Source organism: Notechis scutatus, chromosome 1 (genome assembly GCF_049901735.1).
Source record: "Notechis scutatus isolate UNSWTSFEM ecotype Mainland chromosome 1, rNotScu1.2, whole genome shotgun sequence".
Lineage (NCBI taxonomy): Eukaryota > Metazoa > Chordata > Lepidosauria > Squamata > Elapidae > Notechis > Notechis scutatus.
The window spans coordinates 73,845,503-73,872,017 of NC_142009.1; the positions used below are offsets into that span (position 1 = coordinate 73,845,503).

General features: G+C 40.6%; 1 protein-coding gene across 1 annotated transcript; it reads right to left on the minus strand.

Annotated features, from left to right (window-relative positions):
- Positions 1–4,269: 4,269 nt before the first annotated feature.
- KCNK1 (potassium two pore domain channel subfamily K member 1) lies at positions 4,270–25,513 on the minus strand. The gene is made up of 3 exons (XM_026669438.2): positions 24,913–25,513; positions 7,803–8,198; positions 4,270–6,250 (listed from the first exon to the last, which is right to left on the minus strand). Exons 1-3 carry the CDS (start codon positions 25,256–25,258, stop codon positions 5,991–5,993), a joined length of 1,002 nt encoding a protein of 333 aa, XP_026525223.2. The 5' UTR covers positions 25,259–25,513; the 3' UTR covers positions 4,270–5,990.
- Between the last annotated feature and the right edge of the window lie 1,002 nt (positions 25,514–26,515).

The following is a 26,515-nucleotide window of genomic DNA, read 5'->3' on the forward strand; positions in this document are numbered from 1 at the left end:
TGCCTCCCCATTCTGCCCCCCCATGTCCAATCAAATTTATTTCAGAACAGTCGCTTTGATATGCAACTACATTCCATTGCTTGAAATCACATCTCGGGGAAATACAGTTAATGTTTCGCTTTCCTTGAATCCTCCCATCCAGTTCCCCTAGAGGTCATGGCAGTCTGGCACTGAGTGATAGCAAAAGGCAAGCATGAAGCGAACCAAAGAGCATGACGGCTTAGAAGCTTAGAAGCTGCCATATATATGAAGAATTCAAAGCATTCCAGAGATGGAAGAAATGCCACCAGAGTTAACCCGGGAACTACCCTACATCTAACTGCAGCTAGAACACATCATCATCATCCAACTGGCCACCAGAGGGCAAACATCGGTAATCTGCTAATTAGTGGAACCATGAGATGATTTTTTAAAAAAGGTGAATGAAATTAAATATATTTTTCCAATTTAGCAAGAATTATAAAAATATTCTTTGTAATGTATGATTATTTTCTGCAGGTTTTGCTTTTCCTGGCAAAAGTATGTTGCTGTTACTTAGATGCGTGAAGCACACCAAGTCAATTGTCTAATCATAAATTAATTTTGCTTTGAATGATGCTCTCTGCATACCTATTTTTCATAGATAGTTGAAGTTATCTTTTTTTCTTCTTTCTGTAATCTCATTTGGATGTTCCATTAAAAGAAATGAACAGACTTACACTGAAAGGATGACAAATAAAAACACTTCTGTTTAGTTCTATTTGGGCGGGGGAAAGTGAAGGCTCCTTGAACTCAGTATGATTATGCAATATTTGCTGTTACCAAGTAGCTCTGAATTATTATGAACAGTCTTGTGTTTTTTTCAGTAGCTGGAATGCCGCCTGTTCATGGCTGACTCCAATTCTTTTGAAAGAATGATTTCAGAAGGTAATGCTTGAGGGAAAGTCTTTATTCAATGCCTCCATCTTATTTAATATATACTCTATGGTTCTGCTTCAAAGATGCATACAAAGCAACACACCACACTTCTAAAAGTGAAGAAATAGTAACAGTTTTACTTTAAGTAGTTCCAAGCTGTTTTAACAGTTCCAATAGATCAGCAAATGGAAACACCCATAAGGTGTGATGTAAACTGCTTTTGATAAAGCAAATATATCACCCTTGCCTCACCTATCCCTAATACATAGATTAATGGAAGTGGCCAGCCATTACATTTGGGGCAAATGTCACCTGTAAACTGATTAATTCTAATTTAATTTCTCCACTTAAATCTTAGAAAAATGTCAGTTTTTAATGGAGTGTTAGATATTGGTTATAAATATATCCAGACAATATAAATTATTGTTTGTGCAAGAAAAGCAGATTATGTCCCCTCCTCTTTGAAGAATTAGATTCACAATAACTTCCAGCCTTACAGTTTCAATCTGATACCAAAAAATCAGTAGTATACAGTGTATTCAGAAAGTATTCAGACCACCTTCACTTTTGTTATGCTGCAACCTGATTCTACAGTTGTTGAAATACATTTTTCTCTCTCGTTAATCTACACTCAATACCCCATAATGACAGCATGAAAACAGAATTTTAGAAATGTCTGTAAATGTATTAAAAAGAAAAAAACCTGAAACATCACATTGGCATAAGTATTCAGACTCTTTGCAACAACACACTAAATTTAGTTCTGGTGCCTCCCATTTCTCTTGATAGTTGCTGACACGTTTCTACACTTTGATGTCAACCTGTGGTAAATTAAATTGATTGAACATGATTTGGAAAGGCACACACTTCTCTGTAGAAGGCCTCACAGCTGACAATGCACGCTATAGCAGAGCAAAAGCCACGAGGTCAAAGGAACTGCCTGCAGAGCTCAAGAGATAGGATTATTGCAAGGGACAGATCTGGAGAAAGCTACAATAAAATTTCTGTTGTACTGAAGCAGTGGTGGGATTCTACTCGTTTCCCTACCGGTTCGGTGATCACGCCCTTTGCGTGTTCGTGCGGACTTAAACGTGCGCAGCTTTCCAAACATCAGCTGAGGCTCTGCCGTGCCAATTAGCTGAGAGGATAAAGAACAAAAAAGTGCAGGTGGGAGGGCTGATCCTGAGCTTTTCTCTCCTTTCTCCTCAGCTGATGTGGGAACTTTTTTTTACTACTGGTTTGGCTGAACTGGGCCGAAACGGTAGCATTTCACCAAAGTACTAAAGGTTTCTGAGAGCACAATGACCTCCATAATTCTCAAATGGAAGATGTTTGGTGCAACCCGGACTCTTCTAACCATCTCAGCATCCTTGAAGTCACATGATTGTGATCTGGGCACTTGGCAACTATCTCACGTTTATGATATTTGCAGCATCCCAGTCATATCATAACAATTTGTAGCCTTCCCTGCTGGCTTCTCACAAGCAAAAGTGACGGGGAAATCATCAGGGAAGATTGCAAATCACTGAAGTAAATCTCCTGTGCCCAGCAGTCACCTCATGCCCACCCTGTGCCACATCTTTGAATACCCTTCTGCGACCAGCCGCAGCAACCCCAAGTCTCTCTGCTTCTCCCCAGCCATTCATGCATCCATACCAAGCTTTACCACCATGGCTCTCCAGCCACTCGCACACTGTCACCCATCCAAACCTCGTTGCCATTTGCTCATTATCCCTGAACTTTGCTGTGTTCCTGCTGCAGCTCCCTGGCAACCTGCACACCCTCATATACTCTCTTGTAGGTGAAGATGAGGGAGAGCCTGGGGGCAGAGTCAAGAGAGGAATCAGCCTAGCATTGTTACATTCCCACAAGTGATCCAAGCCCTGCCTCCCACTTGAATTCTGATAATGCTTATCGAGTGCCAATGTAGTGCTGACTGTTAAGATTCTTGTGTATAGGCATGAGCAATAAATCAGTTTAACTGGAACTTAATGTGCAGTCCCGATTCTTCACATTTGACATCTCCCCTGCCAGATGTAAGCCATTAACCATCTCAGCAACTTGCTTGCCTGGAACTTCTTTCTGGCGTCCCCGTTGACTTTGATGGTTGGAAGCCACAGGGTTCCTTAATGACCTGCAAACCTTGCAAAAGGATAGGAACAGGGACTGCAGGGATTGTTGTCACTAAGTAATGAGGCCATGTGACATTACAATTTATGACCACATCAGTTAGCCATGGAAATTCGGGGCCTAATTACCATCATGAATGGAGAACTACCTATAGTCAGTAGTATGTTTTCCCAGCTCCAGCTAGCGTGTTAACTGTTCCCGTGTAAGGCCTGATCAGTTTGAAATTCCTGTTTCAATTATTTTAATGCAAGCTATGTGGGACTGCCTACGAAAAGCTTTTAAGAGACTTTAATTGGTCACAAATATTATAGCCAAACTATTAACTAGGACCCAGTTACAAGAAAAGTTATAGCTTTATAGATTATTGAATCATTTTCAGGCACAAATCAGTTCATGTGTCCTATAAAATGTTATGTAAAGTACTGCATCCATATATATAAAATGGTCTGGATTTTAAGATTCTGAAAACATACGTTTTAAAACCCCACCCTAATCCGAGGTCCTTTTAGTAGGAATATGAGGATGTTCTCGGTTTTTTGAGCCTCAGGAACTTGCCCTTTTGTTGAAAGGCAGCGCTTTTCTACTGAGGCAGGCTTTTGATGTTTAATGGAAGTTTTTCCTGAAATCAGTTTTAACTAATGGGTGATAAATATGTACGTCAGCTTAAATGTTACTAACCACTTTTTTTCTCTGAATTACAACAACAATAATGATAATTATGATGATAACCTTGGGAGGGACTCAATAGGTAGATAAAAATGTCAAATCCAGTCCAAACACCTGACCGAATGTGTGAACATCCATAATGAAAACATCAAGATCTGAAAATAGAAACCAAAACATTATGGCATAAATCAGCCATGGTGGTCCCAATCAAGGCAACACTAAGTATCTTGGACAACACTTGGAAAATCTGTGCATTGACCATGTTTTCATCAACTGCAAAAGGTCCGTTGCTTGCATCCCCACATGTACTATGCCAATACTTTACAGTACAACACCTTAAGTTATTTGGAAAAACCTGATGTGAATGAAGGCCAACACTAGCTAAAGAACGGATGTCTCTGATTTCACATTGTTGTGGATCTAATGATAATAATAATATACCATTTTGCATTTCACTCTATTGAACATAGGACACTGAATGTCTGTCACTGTTCAGTTTCAGATGTGCCGTGAAGAAGCATGTGCCAAGTAAAATTATAGTTAAATATTAGAATGTCAAAAGAGAGAGAGAGAGAATTGGAACCATACATAATTTATTTTAAAAGTCTGAAATACTAATTGTTAGAATAATAGTTCCTTATCTCTACAGTTTTTTCTACAGTATTCCTCTTCTAACTAAGCGTTATCATATTCTCTTACTTAAAAAAAAAAACCAACCTTGTGCAATTATACAACTTCACCTGTTTCCAGGCAACAACTGTCAATAACATCTGAATTCTGTAGTACAGTACAGTGTGAAGGATGCTGTAGCATTCAAGCTACTTGGAAATACTGTCACCAATAAGAATAGGCTGTCATAATAAAACAAAACAAAACAGGAATGTTAACATTGCAGGCATAATGACTTATCCTTCCACATTCATTTGGTCAGAATTTAAGTCATTATTTTCAGTGCCATAGTTTGAATGATTCATAAAAAATATATATATGAGGAAAGGAACCTTTAAAATTTCAAATCTGACAGTTCATTTCTAGCAATCTACATGATACACACAATATATAAATATATTTATGTACATAAATAACAGCTGAATTATACAATCGAAACTAACATAAGTGGTACAAAAATATCGGTTTTGGTGCGCATGCACTACACTAAGCTTCAAATCAAATTAAAGAAGCATCTCTGAGTTGTGGTTTCTTAAAAATAAATTTCAGTTCACATAGATTTTGAAGCAGATTTATCAAGAAAGTCAAATTCCCTAGTAAAGATACAAAATCTATTAATAAAAATTAAATTCATATACAGTGCTTTTAGGTGATAAGAGCTTTCAAGTATTTTTCTCTTTTTATCATTACTTTAATATTCAGCTTGATTATTATTTCACTGAATAAATAAGATCTTAGCTGTAAAATTGCTTGGCTATGAATAGTTTGAAAATCACAGCCAGTTTGCTAAAACAGGAGCCCAACATGAAGGTGAAAATGCTAAGGAAGATGGCTTTCTACTCTAATACGCCTTCAGTTCTGTATGCTGGTGTTCATGGGTCTCTGTTCCTACAACCCACTAAAATCCAATGCATAACACCCTTTTGTTATATTTAAGGCTAGAAGGAAAACACCCAGAGATCACATTCAGGCTTAGTAGTTTTCATCTAGAACAGGGGTCTCCAACCCTGGCAACTTTAAGACTTGTGAACTTCAACTCCCAGGATTCAAACAGGTCATGCCGACATGTTCACTCCTAATAAATCATGCCGGAATCCTGACATAGAATAAACTTGGTTCTCACTTTTCGGTTCTGTAGCAATAATTGCACTGACACATACCTCAGTGACTGCCATCTGGAAGATTATTCCTATTTTCTAAGGGCTGCTGTGGCTACCATATTCTCTTATGTAGAAAGCATGAAGGTTTACTAACTCAGTGCTTTCCAAAGATTTGTTACCATGCATGAAATTGGCATAAGAATATCTGATTTTTGTGAAAAAGTAAAGTATTTTGTTGATTTTAGAGTGGAAGAGGAAAAGAGACTGAACAAGGATTACATACTACATATATATCATGAATCCTGAGGTTCTCAACTGCACGCTAGTTTCAGTCAACATTCCCACTATGTAGAGCCAGCAACAAAAATACCTCTATTTGGCCCATAAATTGTAAAAGATCCCAAAGCATTATGAATATATGAATATTATAGCATAGTATTCCTGCTTCTATAATTACATTAATAGTACTACTTCTAACTGCAAGAATGTTAAGTGCACTGTTGTTGATACTGGAATGGAAGCCCCTGGTTAATTGTTTATCAAGCTGTCACAGTTAACTGCAGGTTGAGGAGTCACAAAAGGCTCATCTGCTTTCTGGTCTTCCTTCATGGATGCTGCCTGGTCTGAAATTGAAGAGAAGGATAGTTGGTCATGTTCCGTAATGTGCATTTGGTCTTCTTCCTTGTTTTTCTTCACGTAGAATATTTTCCTAAATTTTTTGAGTTCGTGAAGTTCACAGAAAGTCTCTAGAACAACCAGCATTGCGATGAGGCCCAGCAACAGGTAACCTAGGAAAAAATTATCACAGTTGGTGAACTATGAATTGACCGAGTGTAAGTAGTAGTGCAACTCTCCACAGTGAAAAGGATTAATTGCTAATCCAGAAGCTCTTAATGCCCATGCCATGCACAGTCCTTTCACATGTCCCCATTAAACCTCCCACATTCTGAAAGACTTAAATCAAACAGTAGGACTCTTAAGCAGAATTGTACACCATCTTGTGTACTGACTAACATAATTATCAAACATAAATAAGGCTTGAATAGCTCTCATTTATAATGGGATTTGACTAACATGTAAAAGCTACTTTGGATATCTCCCTCTCCTGAAAGTAGATCAATATGGAGTTTTAGAGTATTAGTTATACAATCAGAGTATAATACAAGAGTTATACAATCAACAATAATACTCTTGCTAATTAAATATAAATTTGGAACTATATGTAAGTTTAAAAATATCATTTTAATCATTGCAATCAACAAAAGGCTGGGTTTCACTGTTATATTACCTACAGTTTCAATTTAAATACCCCATTATCCTATTTATGCAACACCTGCTGAAAACTAAGAGATAGAAGCTATATAAACATGTAATAAAGTATTTTAAAACATGATAAGATTACGTTACAAAGAGTGATAGGAAATCAGAAGTATTTGGAGTGATCTACTCTACTCTCTGAAAGACTGTATTAACCTTGTAAATATTAAGAATATAAAGCACATGTAAGAAAATGTACTTTAAGATAAGGAATAAAAGTCAAAAAGCTGAATATCTAGTTGCTTTTTGTCACAGTAAAAATCAGTATTTGACATAAATGTTTGGAGGATGATACATCTAACTTTGAAGTGGTTGATGATACATCTAACTTTGAGGTGACACACAAACACTTTCTTGAGTATAGTGGCTCTATTTAATTGTTAATTGTTAAAGAGACAGTTTATAACTATTCTATGAATCATTTATAAGAGCTTGATTGCATTTAGTAATATCTGACTGGTTAACTTTGCTTGCAAGAATGAGAATATACAGATAGTCATTGACTTACAACCACAATTGAGCCCAAAATTTCCATTACTAAGCAAGACAATTGTTAAATCAGCTTTACCCATTTTGCAACCTTTCTTGGCACAGTTGTTAAGTGAATCATTGCAGTTAATAACATGGTTGTTCGGCTTCCACGTTAACTTTGTTTCTTAGGTTGCAAAAGGTGATCACATGGTCTATAACTGTCATAAATACATGCCAATTGCCAAGCATTTGAATTTTGATCATGGGGATGCTGCAACGGTCATTAAGTGTGAATAAATCTTAAGTCACTTTTCTTAGTGCAACTTTTTCAGTATAACTTTGAATAATCACTAAATAAATGGTTACAAGTCAAGGACTACTGTACAGCTTCTATAGCAATTAGTTATAAAATGTAAATTACACATTAAACAAAAAGCAGAACTTCAATGAGAGTTTCAAAAATCTCATTAACAATTTTTTGTTTCTGCAGTTATATAGTATAAAAGGTTGTTAAGGCCTTTTTCCTTGCCAGAGTGATCGTTTGCTACTCACACGTAATTCCTATTTTATATAGCTCTCTGAATTTTTGGTTATAACCTTCTCCTGGAACGTAGTCGCCAAGGCCGATGGTGCTAAGAGAAATGAAGCAAAAATAAAACGATTCCAGAAAGTTCCAATCATCTTCCAGGACAGAAAATATTATTGCTGGGATAAAGAAAAAGCATGAGACGGTCACAAAGCCCAAAACCACTGCGTGGATGATGGCCACAATTTGCTTCGAAAAGCCCCAGTGGATGTGGAAGTACAGTACAGGCCGCCTGGTGACATAAACAATGATGCGCTGGACCACTGCTGTCAGGAAGAGCAGGGTAAAGGGGATCCCAATAACTGAATAGATGATGCAGAAGGCCTTTCCTCCATCTGACAAAGGCACAGTGTGGCCATAACCTGTAACACAAGCACAAGGACAAGGAGTGAAGCTTAGAGATTTATGTGTGGAGGAAAGCTGTTAAGTTTGAATACACTCTCAGAGAGCGGACTTAAGATGGTGGAGCAGTTACCTCAACCTGAGTTTGAAGTGCGGAGGAGGTTTACATTCTACATCATTGTCTGTACTTCAATAAAGACCATTCATGTGTACCACATAGCAAAAAGCCAAGAGAAAGAAAAGCTGTATTTTGAAATTTGAAAAGCCACCTTGTAATTAAACTCCTAACTACAGTATTTTGGCGTGAGAAAAGTCAGAGCGAACTTATCTGGAGTTCTTAACAAAATCTTCATACTCCAAGAAATGTGGGGAGAGCCATTTGAAACTGAAGAGTATTTGTCTCATCTATGGAGGGAGGGAGGAGAAAGCACTTGCAAATACAATCACTCTTTTTCTTTTAATATAAATGTTGTTAATGTTTTAAAGAGAACACTAAAACTAACACAAACTAATACATAAATTAAGATAGAGAAAGAGAAAAAGGAAAAAGAAAAGACAAAAATGTAGAAAGAAAAGAATAGGAATAGAAAAAAGCTTCCAATTTCCTTTGCAGGAAATATAAATATGGATATTTGCTTGTTTACTCATTGCTTACTTTACAAAAAGCTCACTTTTTTCAATTATCTGTTTTTTCCTAATCATCAAAACCACAAGCCATTATTCTGTTTCATGAAAAAAGTCTGTAAAGGGCTTCCAGTCAGCCATAAATGTAGATATTGTCTTTTTTCTTTAATCAAAGAAATTAATTTAACCAGCTCTGAAAAGTTTATCATCTTAACCAGCCATTCCTGTCTTGTGGGTAGTGTCGAACCTTTCCACTTTTGACCATTTACCAATCTTGCTGCACATGTCATATATAAAAATAAAAGTCCATGTCATTTTTCTAGTTAACTGTTCATTAGTTCCCAAAGAAAAACCTCTTGTTTTTATTATACTTTAGTCCTGAATTAATGTATTTGTATCCAATCTTTTCAGCTCTTTTACATATCCACTAAACATGATGGAAAGTCCCTTTGTATTGTTCACATTTCCAACAGAGGTTCAAAGTAACTTTATATAGGTAGTCCTCAACCTCTGACCATAATGGAGCCTGTACATTATGGTCACATGTTGTAATGGTTGTTAGATAAGATCACCTTGCTCAACGATCCCATCTCCTGCTTTCTCTGATGTGGTTATTAAATGACTGTGTGGGTCGTTTAGTACAACATGGGGTGCCTCAGGGGTGAGGAAATGGGCACAGGCCCAGGCCCATTTGCCTCAGTCTTTCCCCACCCCCTAAGACATCCCATGTTCTACTTCCCATCATCAGGTTCCCCATTGTTCTGACCCAAACCTGGTTCCAAGACAAAGGCAGCAGCACAATCTTTTAATGTTTCACCCATGAATCCTGTTTCTTCACAGATAAAAGGCTGCTTCTAACTAATTAGCTCTGACAAGAAAGAGCCTTGCCAAGTTTTTGCAAGGCTGCCAAAAAACAACAGATAAGAAATAGTTTACAACACAAGAGTCTTCAAATACCAACAGTAATGTCCACGAGGCTAAGTTTCAAAACGTCTTTGCTTCCTACAAAGAACGTTTACTGCACAGCTGCCTTTTATCTTCTTGAAGGAGGGGCCATTACCTTGCAGCCTTACTCCCGAGTTGCCCGTGCTGTTATAGCTGTTCTTTCCTGCGAGCAATCCTGTACACTTGGCACACGCTCCTCGGGAACCTCATCGCAGCCCCCACAACCTCTGAAGGCAGCAGTCCACTCCCCTAATGGTCCTGGCCCATCATCTGAGTCCTCGCTCTCCTCAGCCGTCCACACCTGCTGCCAGCTAACCACAACACTGTCCTTGAGACTATCCTTGAGACTATCCCCCCCCCCAGTGTCCCCATTGTCTGCCCTCCCTCTGACATGCTAATGTACCAGAGAGAAATTAATAGTTTCTTTTATCCAAATTACAAACCACAAATTATGATAGAGGAATATTAGCTCACTCCTGCTCCCTAAAAATGCAGTTCCAGACTTATGTTTCTTGTTCAGCTTGTAATATATAGTTTATAAGCTATCATGCAGTATCAACTTCTGAGTTGGGTGATCATATAAATCTTTGAAATAAAACTGTTCAAATAAAATCAACTCAGAATTAATTACATGCACTTCAACTACAATGTATTATTTGTTTTGGAATATCCAAATGCTGAATATCAAAACTGAAAACAGATGTAAGTTCATTGCAACTCAAGCTGATTTTCTAACATTGCAAGCCAATTGGGAAAGAAACAAACAAAAATCTTTTGCCCAGTAAAAACTAATAAACAGAAGAGGTAGTCAGGTTTGAAGGCTACTTTAAGATCCCTTGGTAGAAAATTCACAGGACACTTGTTTGACCTGCCATGCAATGAAGTAACAATAAATATTATCAAGGTGAGGCCACTATTTGCAAACTAGGACTGTCTCCTAGCACAATGATTAAAACAACAAAAATGATTTATAGCAATTTACATGAAGGATAAAATGTTCCAGTTGGGCTGGGTGTATAGAATTTCCCATCAGTTAAAAGTGTTGAATCTTTCTTTTCAGCAGTTGCCTGCTATGTCATGATTTTTAAAAGCCTGTAGATAGTATGTGAAAATGCTGTTGAATCTCGAACATTTGCATTAGTCCCCAATTCTAGTTATGCTCCTAGTAGACTAGAAAACATGCATGGCTATGTTAAAAGGATGCTAATTAAAATAACATTTATTTTGCCAAGAATAGAATATTCAGAAACATGGAGAGTTCAAGGTTTCTTTGAAGCAAGAAAATCAGTTTAATGCTATGCTTTTTCATCTTCAGCTGTGGCATTTACAAATGTGCATCAATTTTTAATGCTTACTCTCATTAACCCAAACTGTTGAAAACCATGGTTTATTCCTAAAACACCATGACAATTGTCAGCTGTAAAACTAGTGCTTTTTTATGGTCTTGCTTGACTTGTCTTCTGAAGAAGGGCAATTAAGAGCCAAGGACATCTAGGGATAATTTGCAGAAGGTGAAACCAATGCCTCTGCGTGAGGTAAAGCCAGTATCCCTGTCTGCACCCACTAACAGCCTCTCAGGCATGAACTTCAAACCTCCAGTCTTAAGCAAAGGAGAGCTTTAAAGATCCAGCAACAGGAGGTTTAGCTCTTCATGGCAGCCAGGCTAGCCAAAAAGTGGGTCAGAAGGAGAGCAGAGGCTAATAGTACTTCAGCTGGACATTTGGGTAGAGGCCCAGTTTGGCTCATTTATTCATTTCATTCTGTACAAAGACATTTTTTTAAATTTATTTGCTTACAAGATAATAGGTATAAGTATAAACATAGTTATGAATACATGAAATGGATACGTATAAGAAAAATAAAAAGAAACAATAGGATAGGGATGGTAGGCACGTGATTTTGTAAATCTCAGTTATGTTGCCTTTACCTTGCTGCGATGTATTATCTTTGGAATTCTGGATTCCACCTCTTTGTGTTTCTTGTCCTTTTTATTGTTCCTTGTTTATTGGATTTCTGGACTCTCTTGGCAGAGGCCAAGATAGAAAAACATGAGATAGACAGCATCACCGTCAGATGTATTCATAACTGGCTGACCAACCGCACTCAATGTGTAGACCTCAATGGAACTAGATCTATACGGAGGGAAGCATGTGATGCTGTACTTCAAAGGTCTGTCTTAGGCCCAATGCTATTCCAACATTTTCATAAATGATTTAGATGAGGGAATAGAAGAGGAACTCATATAATTTGCAGATGATATGAAGCTGAGGGGGGGGGGGATAACTAACACTTTAGAAGATAGGCTCAAGATCCAGAAAGATATTGACAAGACTTGAACGCTGGACCCTATCCAACAAAATGCAATTTGCCGGTGAAAAAAGTAAGGTTTTACATCAAGCTTGCTCCCTGGCTGGCTAGTAGCACAAGAAATGCCTGTGTACTTGTGCATAATCATGACTCAGCCTAGGAGGAACCAATGTCAGGAGCAATTAATCCAGCCCAGGCTTCCAACAGTATTATATGGCACTTGTCAGTAGCACATGAGTAGTAGAATTTTCACTATAGCTTGACAGTAAAATACATTTATATCAACTGATGTATTTAATAAATCCAACGTCTAACAAATCCAACAGAAGTTCTAAAACCCAGGAAAGTTATTTCTTCCTGTGAAATGAGAAGCAGAAATCGTGCTGGAAATAAAATGTGTAGAAAAAATAAGAGAGGAATAAAACAAACAAACAAAAAATGGGTTACATATTTTCTCCTGTAGCCAGGAGTGCTTTGATTTACTGTATGAAAAAACGTCAAAGCTGTACCAAAGGTACTTTTTTCAGGAGGCAACTGGACTTTCTTGTTTTGTCTTTGAAGACGTTTCGCTTTTCATCCAAGAAGCTTCTTCAACTCTGACAGGATAGTGGGGAATGGAAGGATTTATATTCCTTGCAGACAGCTGGTCATTTGCATCCTTTTAGAGCAGGGGTCGCCAACCTTTTGGACCTCAGTGACCACCAAACTCGTAATTTTAGATCCCAGGGACCACGAACCGGTTCTGTGGGCATGGCCTAATTTGTGGGTGTGGCTTGGTGGTCATGTAACTGGCTGGGCATGGCTTGTATATAAATATTATAAATATTTATATAAATATTGAATTTTTTTATTAAAAAAGAGCAACTATTACCCCAAAATCAGGCAAAGCAGGCAGATTGAGTTGCTCACAGAATCATTCAATGATCTATCTATCTGCCATCAGCTAGCTCAGTCTCTCAAATTTGCTTGCTGTGAGCCTGCACTGAATTTGCTTGCAAGCAAACCTTCAGTCCTAAGGGAGGTTTGGCTGTGCTGAGCCGAAGATCTAAAGACTAGCTAGAAAGCAAGAAATCCAACCATTTCCTGCTTCCTAGCTAATCTAAATCTCTCGGCACAGCAGAACAGATGATGGTTGGAAAAAGGAAAAATAGCAATTTAGCAGGCAAGTTTGTCGGGTAAGGAGTGAGTGGGCGGGGAGGATTCCCGCGGGCCATGTGGGCGGCGCAGACTTGTGTTTCTGCACAGCCTGGATTAATTGCTTTGGGGGGTGTTCTGGGGGTGAGATTTCTCTGCGGCCCACCAAAATTTTCTCACGGCCAACTGGTTGGTGACCGCTGTTTTAGAGGGTCTTTGAAGCACTTGGAGGTTTATCTATGTCCTCTGGGTCACCCGAGTAGTGCTCCTTGTACCTGTAGTCTGCCATTTTTCCTCTGGAAATCAACTGACGCTCCTGTCAGAGCTGAAGAAGCTTCCTGGATGGGAAGCAAAACATCTTCAAAACGAAAAACCAGAAAGTCCAGTTGCCTCCTGAAAAAGCACCTTTAGGACAACCATGACCTGGATGACTGAGAATCTCTGCAGACATTAAAGCTGTAATGCCTTAACACAAAATAGAGGAAAGGTGAGACTAGACAAGAGGGTCTCAATTTGGAATTGAGGGGACTTTTGCAGGAACCACTACTGTGAGTGCAGAGGCTGCCAAAGGATAGTATCAGTGCCCGAGTTCTTCTGTGAAAAAGGTTGCCTTTGACTTACAATTGTAATAGAGCCTGGAATTACAGCCATAAGTCAAAACATCATGTGACTTGACCCGGTTTTTCTAGCATTTTTTGCAATAGTCTTAAGAGAATGCTGTGGTCATGAAATGAATCCATTTTGCTAAATGAAAGGGCGGGGCAGGTTTTGCCAAAAACTGGAAATAAACACCAGTAAAGTTATCTGGTAATTACTTAATATTTTAAACATTAATGATAACACAGTTCACAGGATTAATCTATTTCCTTATTTATTTTACTGTCCAACTCAAACAATATGGCTCTGAGCAGTTTACAAGAAAAGTAGCCAATAACATTCCCTACTTCCCACCTCTATATAAAAGAAAGTTTGCTCGTGTGGCTTCAATTTGTAACTCTTTAAATCAACCACATCTTTTCCCAGGATCCTGTGGCTGTCCTCTGCAGCTTCAGTGTGATTCTGGGAAAGTTGCAGATAGATACCATAGTATGTGTGTGCTTGTGTGTGAACCAAAGGAATTTTTCCCTTCAGATCCAAAGCACTGCACAGTCATAGTTATTACAGAAAATTCAATTTTTGCCCTCTGGCCAGCAGGTTTGTGAATGAATCAGTGCTTGAAATTGATATTACAGATCCTTCACTCTTTGAATTTTAAATACAGCTCCTGAGTTGATTACTTGAGTTATTAAGACTCTAATTACATAGTTTTCTTAATCCATCCAGCAGTCAACATAATTTTCTTGTTGGCAGTGATGTTATCAGTGAGGTATCTCTCACTCTAAGTTTTTAATTTATATTATAATTATACACACATACACACTGTATATATATATGTGTGTGTGTGTGTATATATATATATATATATATATATATATATATATATATATATATATATATATATATATATACACACACACACACACACACACACACACACACACACACACACACACATATGTTTTCTGAGGTTCTCGCAGGTATTTGTATGTGGATCTTTGGTTATTCGGGTTTTCTCCCGCGTAAGATTGGAAGTTTCGATGAAGTCTCATTCATCATCTTCAGGCTTCTGTCTTCAGCTCTGTGCTTCCCAGAGTGATGTGAGCTTGCAGCTGCTTCTTCCTTTTAACTGCTAGTGGGGGTGTGACTTGATTGGGTGGGGGCTTGGCTGTGTTCTGATTGGGTGGGGGTGTGTTCTCATTGGTTGGGGGTTTGGCTGTGTTCTGATTGGTTGGGGGTTGGCCATGTTCTGATTGGCTGGAGGTGTGTTCTGTTCAGGTGGGGGCTTGGTTGTGCTCAGGTTGGTCTTAGTTACTGGGATTTGAGCTGGTGAGCTGTGATCTTGCTGTTTGGCTTCGAGTTCGTGGTCGTGCTGCATCTTCATGGTGGGGGTCAGTTCGCTTCATGTATGGCTCAGAGGGGTTTGAAGTGGGTAGTGATGCAGCTGCAGTGCGGCTTCTGGTCTGTGGTCGTGTCTCATCTTTTGTGTGGGTGTGAGTCTGCTTTTTACGTGGAAGTGTGGTGGTGGCATCTTGTGTGGCCCTCGTGGGTGTGGGTCTGGTGTCATTCATCATGTTAGGTACTCGTCTGTTCATGAGGGCGGGTTTCCAAATGGCTGGTAAGCGGGAGGTGTCATCTCTTTTATTCATGCTGTGTGGGCATTTTTCTATCTCTATGGCTTCTCTGATTATTCTGTTGTTGAAGTGTTCGGTTTTGGCGATAGTTCTGGTATTTTTAAAGTCAATCTCATGTCCTGTGGCTTTGAGGTGTTGGACCAGGGAAGAGGTCGGTTCTTCTTTTTTGATTGAGTTCTTATGTTCTTCAACGAGTGCACTTATTCTTCTGTTAGTTTGTCCAATGTATGTGGTGGGGCAGGCGGTGCAAGGAAAAGCACAACTACAATGACGTGGCAAAATACCCGAACAATTAACATTACATTATATTACAATATTGCTGTGTAGTTTTAAAAATATGATGAAAGAATAAATACAGATTTTTAAAATGGCTTACATATTGGTTAATAATGAACAGCTCTTACCCACAGTGTCTGGATTCAGGTCTTCTTCTAAATTTTATTTTTTTAGAGAAGAACATTTATTTGAATTTAGCTAATCCTTCTGCAAAATAGCCTTTTTAATTTCTAAGGTTGGCTAAATGCATTAACATTTAGTTGGGAGACAGACCATTGATTTATTTCTGAGAAAACATTCATGACTCATGTGCTACATGAGTTCCAATATATGTCAACATCATGTTATTTTTACTTATTTTATCCTTGCCATGAAGACTTTGAGAAAACAGCATATCTGATGCCTCCAGTACATCAGCATAGAAATTAAAACCTATGCTCTATAATTTTTATAGCACTAGACACCAAATGAGGGATTCAGTACCAGGACGGTGAATTCTTATAAACATTAGGAAAAAAAATTATAATGAACAGAACTCTTTGACAATAGAAGAAATTCAATCAGAATAGAGCTGGAAGGGACAATGGAGGTCTTCAAGCAGGGTTGCCATCTGGCCGTTTTTCCGGCCAAATTCGAGAAATCTGTCCGTATAGAAATCTGTTTGGCGTGAAAAAATCATGTCTCGGCCAATATAAGAAATTTGGCCATATGAAAGTTGCTTGGCCGTGAAATCGAAATGTTGGCTGAATACCGGTTTTCAATACAATATATTTGCATGAAAATGACTGTCAGATTGTCTGAAAACCTCTGAAAAACAACGTGATACACAGGCCAAAGCCTTCTGACTGTGAACAGCGCTGCATAATATAAGCGGATGTTAACCCGGATGTAAACATCTCAGTATTGGATTGTTTTCTCGCGGCAAGACCTTCTCCGCCACACCGATTAGCACGCCAGAGGGAGAGGGAGAGGGTTGTGTAGTCTTCCCGTCGGGGTCTCCACACACACACACACACACACACACACACACAGGTTTACTCCAAGTGCGGTCCCGTCCCTTGCTCACTTTATTCGCCTCAGGCCACCAAAACTCCCCAATTGGCTTGTTTCTTCCTAGGAACCCATAGCGGGACTTAGGTAGGAGCGTCTCACTTCGGGGGTAAAACACAACGTGGGACTCGCAATAGATGTAGACTTCAAAATCTCTGCTTCCCCCACTTCGCCTCAACACAAACCGCCTTAAAAATCGGCTGGAGGGGGGGAAGCGGTGCGATGTTCCCATTACAACCCCAATGGGTATTTGTGTGTGTGGGGGGGGGGTTAACCCATTTTGAGCAGTTCGATGTGCGGAAACGCCACCCCCCGCCCATTTTGCACTTCTTGTGAATGGGTCAATAAACGGGAATAAGAGCGTGAAGCCTTTTCTTTGGCTTCCAACGCCGGACTTGTTGAAACGAGCCGGGAGTTTTTGTCCCTCAAAAATGTGCGTGGTGCTGTTCCTGTGTCGTGGGAAGGGTTTGTTTGTTTTTTTTACAGGTGAGGTGCGAGGAAGCTCTTGGCATGGCAACAGGGCAGGAAAGCGCCCGTGCACCGAATCAAAGAAGCGCTGCGCGCGTTTCCATCCCCTTTTTCTTCGTGCCTCTGCCGCGAAGCGGAATGTAAGAGTGTCATTGCGCACAGGGGTGCGAGGAGCATTTCTTTTTAGTGCCTGCTGAAAAGTGCCTGAGTCTCCGATTTTAGAGAGGTCGCTTCATGGGAACAGGAGACTGGCCCCAAAGAAGCCTCTTTAGAGATTTATGGAGATTCTCAGCCATCCAGCTTTCCAAATGGTAGTAGCGGTTATTTGAAGTGAGCTGCCTAGCCTGGATGTGAGTAAAGAAACGCAGAAATTCCCATGACGTCATGTCACGTTGTCGAATAAAGACTATTTTTTATGATTTGATTATTTAAAAACAGTTAAAAAAAACAAAAAACAATATATCCTCATGTTATATTGCATAGAAAAATTTGGCCGGAAAATTTGGCCGTGAGAGAAAATAATTTGGCCAAATTTGGCCGTATTTTGACTTGAGTTTGGCTGCAGAGCCAAGCTGCGATCTGGCAACCCTGTCTTCAAGTCCAACTCCCGGCTCCAGTAGGAGACCCTATACCATTCCAAACAAGTTACCCTCCAGTCTCTTCTTAAAGATCTCCAGTGATGAAGCACGACAACTTCTGACAGCAAATTATTCCACTGGTTAATTGTTGTCACTGTTACAAAGTTTCTCCCTAAGTCCAGGTTGCTTCTCTCCTTGATTAGTTTCCATCCATTGTTTCTTGCCTTGCGTTCTGGTGCTTTGGAAAATAAGTTGACCCCTCTTCTTTGTGGCAAATATTGGAATACTGGAATACCTAGTCCTTCTTTTCTCTAGACTAGCCATAGCTAATTCCTGCAACGTTTCTTTGTATGTTTTAGTCTCCAGGCCCTTAATCATCTTAGTTGCTTGTCTCTGCACTTTTTCCAAAGTCTCAATATCTTTTTTTGTAATGTAGTGACCAAAACTGGATGCAGTACTCCAGGTGTGGTTTTATTATTGAGAGAGGTGATGGGGTTTCCTTCATTGGGAAATTGAGGCTTGGTAGCCATATCCTGGGATTTTCCTGAACTGAGCAATTGACTCAAAGGTCCTTTCCAGTTTTGGAATTCTATGAAGTCAATAAACTAAAGCACTACATCAATCGTTTCAAAGAAAACCTTAAACCCAACAATAACAATAATCAGCCTCTTTCAAAAATGAATGTAAGTTGCCTGCTTGTAAAATAATTTACTGTGTCTGTAATGTGAAAAGCCTTTCTAAACACGCTTGCACTGAATATTTCATAAAGTTGTAAAATGCTCATGCAAACAAACAAAGGAAGACTCTGAATTCTTTCGACTGCAGTGAAAATATATCCCGGGTATATTTTTCTTTAAATATTTCTAAATTGCTTATATTATTTAGCAGCAATTGCCATGAGTTGTTTGACAGCTGAGGGATACAAGTGTAATAAATAAATAATGAAACCACATTTCCAAGTACAATTGCATATAACAGAATATCAGTCCATGGAGTTAGTAAACTAAAATAAACCAACTAGCTAGAATCCCAAGAAACAGTATTAAGCTGCGTATAAAGCATAAAAGGCTTTTTAATCGGGCAATAAAAGAATGTAATGATGATCAAGTTCTCTCAAGCATTCTGGAGCTGAAAAGGGTCTCTCCTTTATGCCTCTCTTATGATGCTTTAATTCATGGTTACATTAATATGGGAAGACGCACTCCTTATATTGGAGTCTCAAACTGGTAAGTGATTTAAACCCAACACCAGCTCCTTAAATTGGACTGAGAAGAGAGATGTGTTCAGCTTTGAAGGGACACTTTATGTTAATGAAACTGAGACAAAACTGGGATACAAAACCTCCCATCTCCCTGGTGAGCAGCAGAATGGACCTGATATGTTGTTTGGCGTCAACAGCAGAGGTGACTTCTGTACCATAAGGCAGGGTCCTCAACCACCGGGCGCGGACCGGTCCCGGTCCGTGGAGCACTCTGTACCGGGCCGCAAAGAATTTTTTTTAAAAAATGGCGGCTTTCTTCACCTTTGGTGAATGCTGCTGGGATCGGGATCAAGGACACAAATGAAAGAAGGGGAGGGAGGAAGCAACCGAAGCCTGTCCTGCTCTCTGGCTCAGCAGCGGCCGGTTTCCTCCCGCCTTGTTCCTCTCTCAGTCGCTCTCTCACTGCTCCACCAGCCCAGGAAGAAACTGCTTCAGAAGCCGGGGTGATGGTGGCTTTTCCTGTCGGCGCAGCTCCTCCGAGCGCCCGTTTACCTCCACCCCACCTGCCCGCCTGCGCTTCAATTCAGTGCTCCGTTCTGCCTGCCTGCCTGTCTGGTTGTTTGGGAGCAGCTTCGGCTGAGAATAATAACTATTCGCCTCTTTTTATCATCCGAAGCTGCTCCAAAACGAAGGCAGGCAGGCAGAACGGAGCACTGGGTTGAACCACGGGCGGGCGGGCGGGTGGGGGTGAACGGGCGCTCGGAGGAGCTGCGGCGACAGGAAAAGCCACCCCGGCAGTTTCTTTGAAGCAGTTTCTTCCTGGGCTGGTGGCAGCGAGAGAGCGACTGAGAGAGGAACGAGGCAGACACCTGAGGGAGGGAGGGAGACACCTGAGGGATGGGGCTGAGGAGGCAGGGCCGAGGCGCTCCTGAACTTGGTGGTTTGCTGGCAGACGTTTTATTACCCGACTAGGTAACAACATCAGATGTTACCTAGTCAGGTAATGAAACGTCTGCAAGCAAACCACCAAACTCGGATTCTTTCTCTCCCCCCGGTCCTTGAAAAAGTGTTTGTGCTTGAAACTGGTCCTTGGTACAAAAAGGTTGGGGACCACTGCCGTAAGGAATGCACAAGCAAAAACCACTTTCTTCAAAGTAAGGCTAATGGTCAAAGAGAAGTGTCCTCACCTGAATGCCTTGAGAAGTAGACTGTGCCTCCTTCGCTACCTGAAGAATCACAATTTGCACATTCCAAGTTCAGAAAGGGATGTAATATAAATTGATAGGCAATGCCAGACAGAGGTTGCGCTGTAGAATCTAGCACTATGTAATACTTTGGATCACCTTTATTGGCATACCATAATATGACATCTTAGCATATACATATACATATGCTAATCCTACCTGCAAATCATCAGAGCTCAGCTTTTCTTGTAAGGGGTAGGTTATGGCCTGCAAATCATCTATGGATGGATTCTCACAGTCATCAAGGACACTTCCTTGGGAGTTACCTATTTATAGCATTACTTCAGCTCATTAACCTCTATCTAGTCCATTGTGGAATATTTATTATTTTTAATTAAAAACAGCTACCAGATTAAGCATTGTGCTTAAGAGTTTACTTATAACTACGGTCAGTACAAATATATAAGTCACTGCAATAAAATAGTTATCCATCACATTTAATTACAGAATTTGAAGAATTATTTCTTAGAAACTCAATTCCCACGTTTATAAACTATAGGTCCTATTATAAATAGAAATGCAATGGAGAATATGAGTTTCTTTTTAAGACTGTTCCTTTTAGAACATCAAAAGTCTTGCTAAGTGAAATTTGAAAGTCAATTATTCTCAATTGAGATATTTTTGTATCATAGTTTCTTTTATTTTTAAGCATCTTTCTCATGTTCATGAAAAGAAAGCTTGTTAAAATATTTCGAAGACTCCCTTTTCTACACATTTAATTAATGTTCTGATTATAACTTCCCCTACTCTTTCTTTTGAAACAGTATGACGAACAGTCCTGTTTGGTACAAATGATATTTTTCTTTTTAAATATCCAATGAAGGTGTTCCATATATTATAATTTTACCAGGTTGTTTCTTAAATTCATTTTTTTTCCTTTTACTATTTTAAACTTTGCCAATTTTTATTATTATTTTTCTTCTATTCAATTGTGTCTAATTCTAGGAGACTGCCTGGATAGGTCCTGCAGGGTTTTTTGGTCAAGGTTTCTCAGAAGTGGTTTGCCATTGCCTTCTTCCTAGGGCTGTGAGAAAGTAACTGGCACAAGATCACCTAGCTGATTTTTGCCAAGGTGGGACTAGAAATCACTTTTCTTCAGTTTCTAGCCCTGATGCCCTAGCCACTATGCCAAACTGGCTGTTGTATTAAATAGACATTAATAAAAAGAACATAAAGGTGTGAAACCATCAATCAACGACAGTCAGAAAACTGTGTATAAAACAGCATCATAGATACGCAAAGTGGAACATAACCACTTGGTTGCTTCAAGAAAAGCCACTGAATTCTTTTTTTACTTAGTTTGCTGGAATCTAACCTAGTTTTATACGTTACAGCTGGGGTGGGATCGGAAGGGAAGCTTTGTTGCATGAGAAAATTTCACTCATATCACATGAGATCCAGAGACTTTCTATGCAAATAATTTATAGTTCTATCCGGCCACAAATCTCTGGTGCTGGTGGACTATATAGCATCACAATGATGTGAAACTGTCAGACTGTTGTGGAAATGTTCTACGATTAGCTTAAATCATTTTGGATGACAAGAAGCCCATGCTCTTGATTCACAATTTTGAGTTTGTTGAACAGTTCAAAATATTTTGTCACTGTCATCATCATTATCATCTACAGCAATGGAATCCAGGTGGTCCAATGCTCTTTTGGGGGAGGCACTTTGAGTTATAATTGACTCCTGGTGACTGCTTGGAAAATTCCTTGTAGTTATCTTGGCAAGATTTCAGAAGTACTGTAGTGTCCTATTGCCTGTCTCCTCGGCTGTGGGCCTGGCCCAAGGTCACCCAGCTGGCTTTGTACCAAAGGCAGGTCTAGAACTTATGGTCTCCCAGTTTCTAGCCTGGTGCTTTAATCACCCCATCAATGGCTCTTAACTATGATTGTCATAGTTAAAATTCAAAAATGATTGGGAAAAAGCGTATTAGATTTTTCATGAAAAATGTCTCATGAACAATACGCTGTTTATAGCAAGCTTGAAAAAAAGATGCAGCTGCTTTAATAATTTTAGTTGTTTATGCAAAGTCTGAATCGTATGTCTTTTTTTTGAGCACACACAATCCTAATAAAAACATAAAATCTGTCCATCAAAAATATCACCTTCCAAAAGGACACATAATACCATGGCAATTTTCAGAATAGTAATGGTTAATACGAAAGTTTCATTATCATTCATGTCATCCAAACCAATCAGAATACGGTTATATACTGAATATCACATTGACAGTACCTCATACCACTTTATGCAATTTTAACTGCTGAATCAGCAAGACCTCTAAACAATTTAAGGGCAATATATCCTATCCATAAAAGGATCTTAATTTAGAACTAAGGGAAAAATGCATTAAAGGATTCATACTTAACTGGAAGATTTAGAAACTTTAGATAACATACATTTCGGTACACAATGAATTAGCTGCAGGGACACAAGCTAAATGATGAATTAGTTATGGGTGTGCTTTCCCTTCCTCGGTCATATGAGAGCAATCGTTTTTTCCATTATATCAAGAAATACAATACCATCTTGTCCTTACCAGGTCACCTTATTCAAATTGGAAAGAGAAACACAACAAGAAAGTGGCATCTTCTCAACCTTCTCTTTAGCAGTGGGATGTGCTCCCTGTATTTGAGAAGGCATGAGCAACTTCTTCATTTTCAAGTTCTACTGGTTTAAAAGGGCATTTTAACTAAAGATACCCCAAAGGCTTCTCTGTTGCTACACATAATGTTTGACACACTTCTCTAGGCAAACCATGAGTGACAAATCTGATGGTTATTGAACTGGTCAATGATAATAATATTAATGATGGATGGATGCATAAGGTCACATTTACCAGACATGCTAATGCAGAGATGATTCATTATCAAAGCAACAAAATGACATTCTCACTTATCAGAATTTCATTCTTCTAAAAAATAACTATTGCAGGACCTGTATAGAGTAATAATTTACAATGTTGACAGTACAAGATTTTCATGAATGCAACGAAGATATCATGTACGTGAAACTATGGCTTGTTTTAAGCTCAGACTGTTAAACAAGGCAGAATGGGCTGGCTTGATAAAAACTATTCTGGCCAAAAGTCACACACTTGGTTGACACATAATACATTTTTCAACAGAAGTAGACACACCCAGCTTTTAGTCTCTCTCAGCCAGTCATTTTTTTCCCAGCCTAACCTCACAAGAATGTTGAAGTGAAGAAAAAGTAGGAAGACGACTGTGTGCCCCTGCTTGAATTCCTGAATGAAAAGTGGGATACAAATCTAACAGATACCTAAATATATATCTAATAATAAATATATAAGTATTTGGATTCAAACAACAAAGTAAAACGGTCAAAGCTAAGCAATTTACATGACTTAGCATCGCATGTGACTTCAGACTAAAAGTAAAAGCATATTCATTTATAGAAACAGGTTCTCACTGGGAATATGTAAAACTGTTTTATGACCCTACAAGCACAGTTAAACAAAAATACATTGTAATAGCATTGGTGAAAAAGCATGCTTTCAAAGTGTACATTTACCATTTTTAAAACCAGATGGCCAGTTTTGACGGGCCTAGTACTACTTAGACTGTACAATAAAATCCAACTGAAATGTAACGTATGAACCCAGCTAGGATTGTTTCTTTCTTGGGCTGGCTTCTTTCTTATATTGCAAGCAGGATCCAATCCCAGCATTTTATTACTAAAGGAAGAGGTACTGGCCCTATTAACTGGGGGAAAGGGACGGGAGCCCAGGATGACACAATGATGAGAAAAAGAAAGAAAACTCTGCAGTTGGATTACCACTTCACAAAAGACATGAGCACCTTGTCTTCAAAGTCCTCTGTTCTGTAGTGCTCTGTTTTGAAAGTGTTAGCTATGTGCACAAAAAAGGACTGGAGAGAAACATGGAAATGCCTGAAGGGGAAAGAGGGTGCTGTCCTTGGGTGCTGTCTGAGCTTGGTTTTCATGAAGACGCTTCATGACCGGAAATAGGTAGCATCATCAAGGCTACTGCATCACTAGCACTGATGATGATACCTAGTTTGGGTAATGTCTGCAAGAAAGCAACCAAGCTCAGAGAGCACCAAGCACCCCTCATTTCAACCCAGAGCTACAAATATGCCCCTTTATAAGATGGAAAGACCCTGACTGTGATCACAGACCTCGCTCAACCAAGCCAAGATTTAAGCGGCTCCATTTGCACCCCACCATACCTGCAATTCTTGGGTAACAAAGCATCAACCCCGGTTGGGGTTTCTTTGTGGGACACTTTGTTAACGCAGCCCGTTTTTGCTATTTTATGGTTCAATGCGTCAAACGACTCCAGGCGCGTATTATTTCAGTAAGGGTGTTAAGCGTGTTGTGGGAAGGCAGACCCTTTTTTTTTTTTTTGCAAACCAAACAGCCGCAATGCAATCCCACAAGAAACACTCTCGGTCTCTGCCTTCTACATTTTCCTAACCGACCCACCTCTTTCTCCATTGGAAAGGGGTGCGTGGTGGGGGAGAGGAAGAGGAGGTGGAGGAGGGAAGCCGCCACTTTCTCCCACCGTTGCGGACTCAACCTTTCCGCGCGGTTTGGCAGGCCCGTGGCTGGCCTAGGAAGGAAGTTCCCAATGCAAAGTCCAGGCCAGGCCAGGCCCGGGCTAAGGCCCGCGCTTGCCGCCCCCTGCTTACCTGTGGTGGAGAGCACCGTGCTGGCGAAGAAAAGCGCCGAGGTGAAGTCCCAGTTCCAGCTGTCCGAAGCGTTGCTCAGCACCGAGACGCCGTAGTTGCTGGCCTGCAGGACGCGCGCCAAAAAGCTCTCGAGCTGCTGCTCCGAGAGGCACTGGTGCTCCTCCACGAAGCGCTGCTTCAGTTTGCGCAGCTCCTGGCGCAGGAGGTCTTCGTAGGGCAGCTCGACCGACGAGAAGACCACGGCGCCGAAGATCAAGTACAGCAGGTAGCCCAGCACCAGCAAGCCGAAGCACCAGGCGGAGCGGTGCCTCTCCACGCACGAGCTGCCCGCTAGAGACTGCAGCATCTTCCCCCGCCAGCGCCTCGCACTCCTTCCGAGCGCCAGCCCGCCACCGCTGCTGCCCTGCCCGGAGCCCTGAGTGACTCGGGCGGCTCAGCGCAGGGGCCTGGAGGGAGGGGGGGGACAACCCACGGAGAGTGGCCCGGGCTCGCTGGCCCACGCGACCTCAGCCCCAAAGCCGAGGTCCCTTTCTCCTCAGTCTCGGACCAGGCTCTTTTCCTGGTTCCTTCTTTCCGCGACTATCAAAATCCCCGATGATGTGGCGCTCACGTGGCCAGCTCAGGTAACCGGCAACGGGACGCGCGTCACCAGAAGCTGCTGAACTGGTTCCAGCGGGGAGCTTGCTCACCAAACGAGAAGGGGGAGGGAGGGGGGACAAAAACGCGCGCAGGCAAGGGCGGGGAAAAAAAAACACCCGCCCAACACCCACGAATGATCCTGAATTGGGCAAAAGTGGAGCGGTTCCCCCCATTCATCGGTCTGCCTCTTGGATTATTCCGTGGCTTTTAAATGCGGGATCTCGAGATTCGTCCCGGAACACCCACATGACTCGTATCAGTTTCGGATTCCGATGCTGTTCCAGCTGGTGCAGCATTGAGGCGGGAGCTTGGGGAGCCTCCCGGCGTTAGTGGTGGCCAAGAGCCAAGCCGATGGTCAGCATCCCTTATTGTCTCACTGCAAACTTATGCAGCAGAAAGGAATCCAGTGGGAACTTCTGTAGGACGTTTTCAGTGAATGAAAACGGCACGTTCGCTTCCCTGAAGGAGAGGAGCGTTTCTCAACCCCCTCAGCAAACTTTAAGCGGTGTGGACTTCAACTCCCAGAATTCCCCAGCCAGCATGAAACCCTCGCGGCTTAAAGTGGCTGAGGTTGAGAAACTCTGAATGAGAGACTTCAGGTTGTGGGTTCTGTTGAGCAGGATTGCACACAAGCATCGGGAGAGGAGAGCAGCGGTGACTCTTACAAGGTTAGCTGCTGTGGAAACACGCGCAAGGAAAGGAGTGGGATCTGGCTAGCCTGCTATGCTGCCTGACTAACTATGGTAACAGTTGTGTTCTGTTTACGAAGGTAGCTGAGTAGGCTTGGTCATAGTATGACTAAGTGCCTCCTCCCTTCAGTCAGTGCTACTTTTATTTATAACTGCACTGTCGGTGTGAATGGATTGGAGAAACTTGATACAGTATAGCACTGTAATGTATAGTTCAGGATTCTTCTGTATTCTAAATTATTCAGTTTAGGACTGAAGAGTCATTAAGTCCACCC

Bases quoted from the DNA above. Each gene is read 5' to 3' on its own strand.
- KCNK1 (XM_026669438.2), bottom strand. From the start codon at position 25,258: ATGCTGCAGTCTCTAGCGGGCAGCTCGTGCGTGGAGAGGCACCGCTCC. The intron at 8,199-24,912 runs GTAAGCAGGGGG...CTTGTGTTACAG, and splicing joins CACGGTGCTCTCCACCACAG to GTTATGGCCACACTGTGCCT. The intron at 6,251-7,802 runs GTGAGTAGCAAA...ATTTTTTCCTAG, and splicing joins ATATAAAATAGGAATTACGT to GTTACCTGTTGCTGGGCCTC.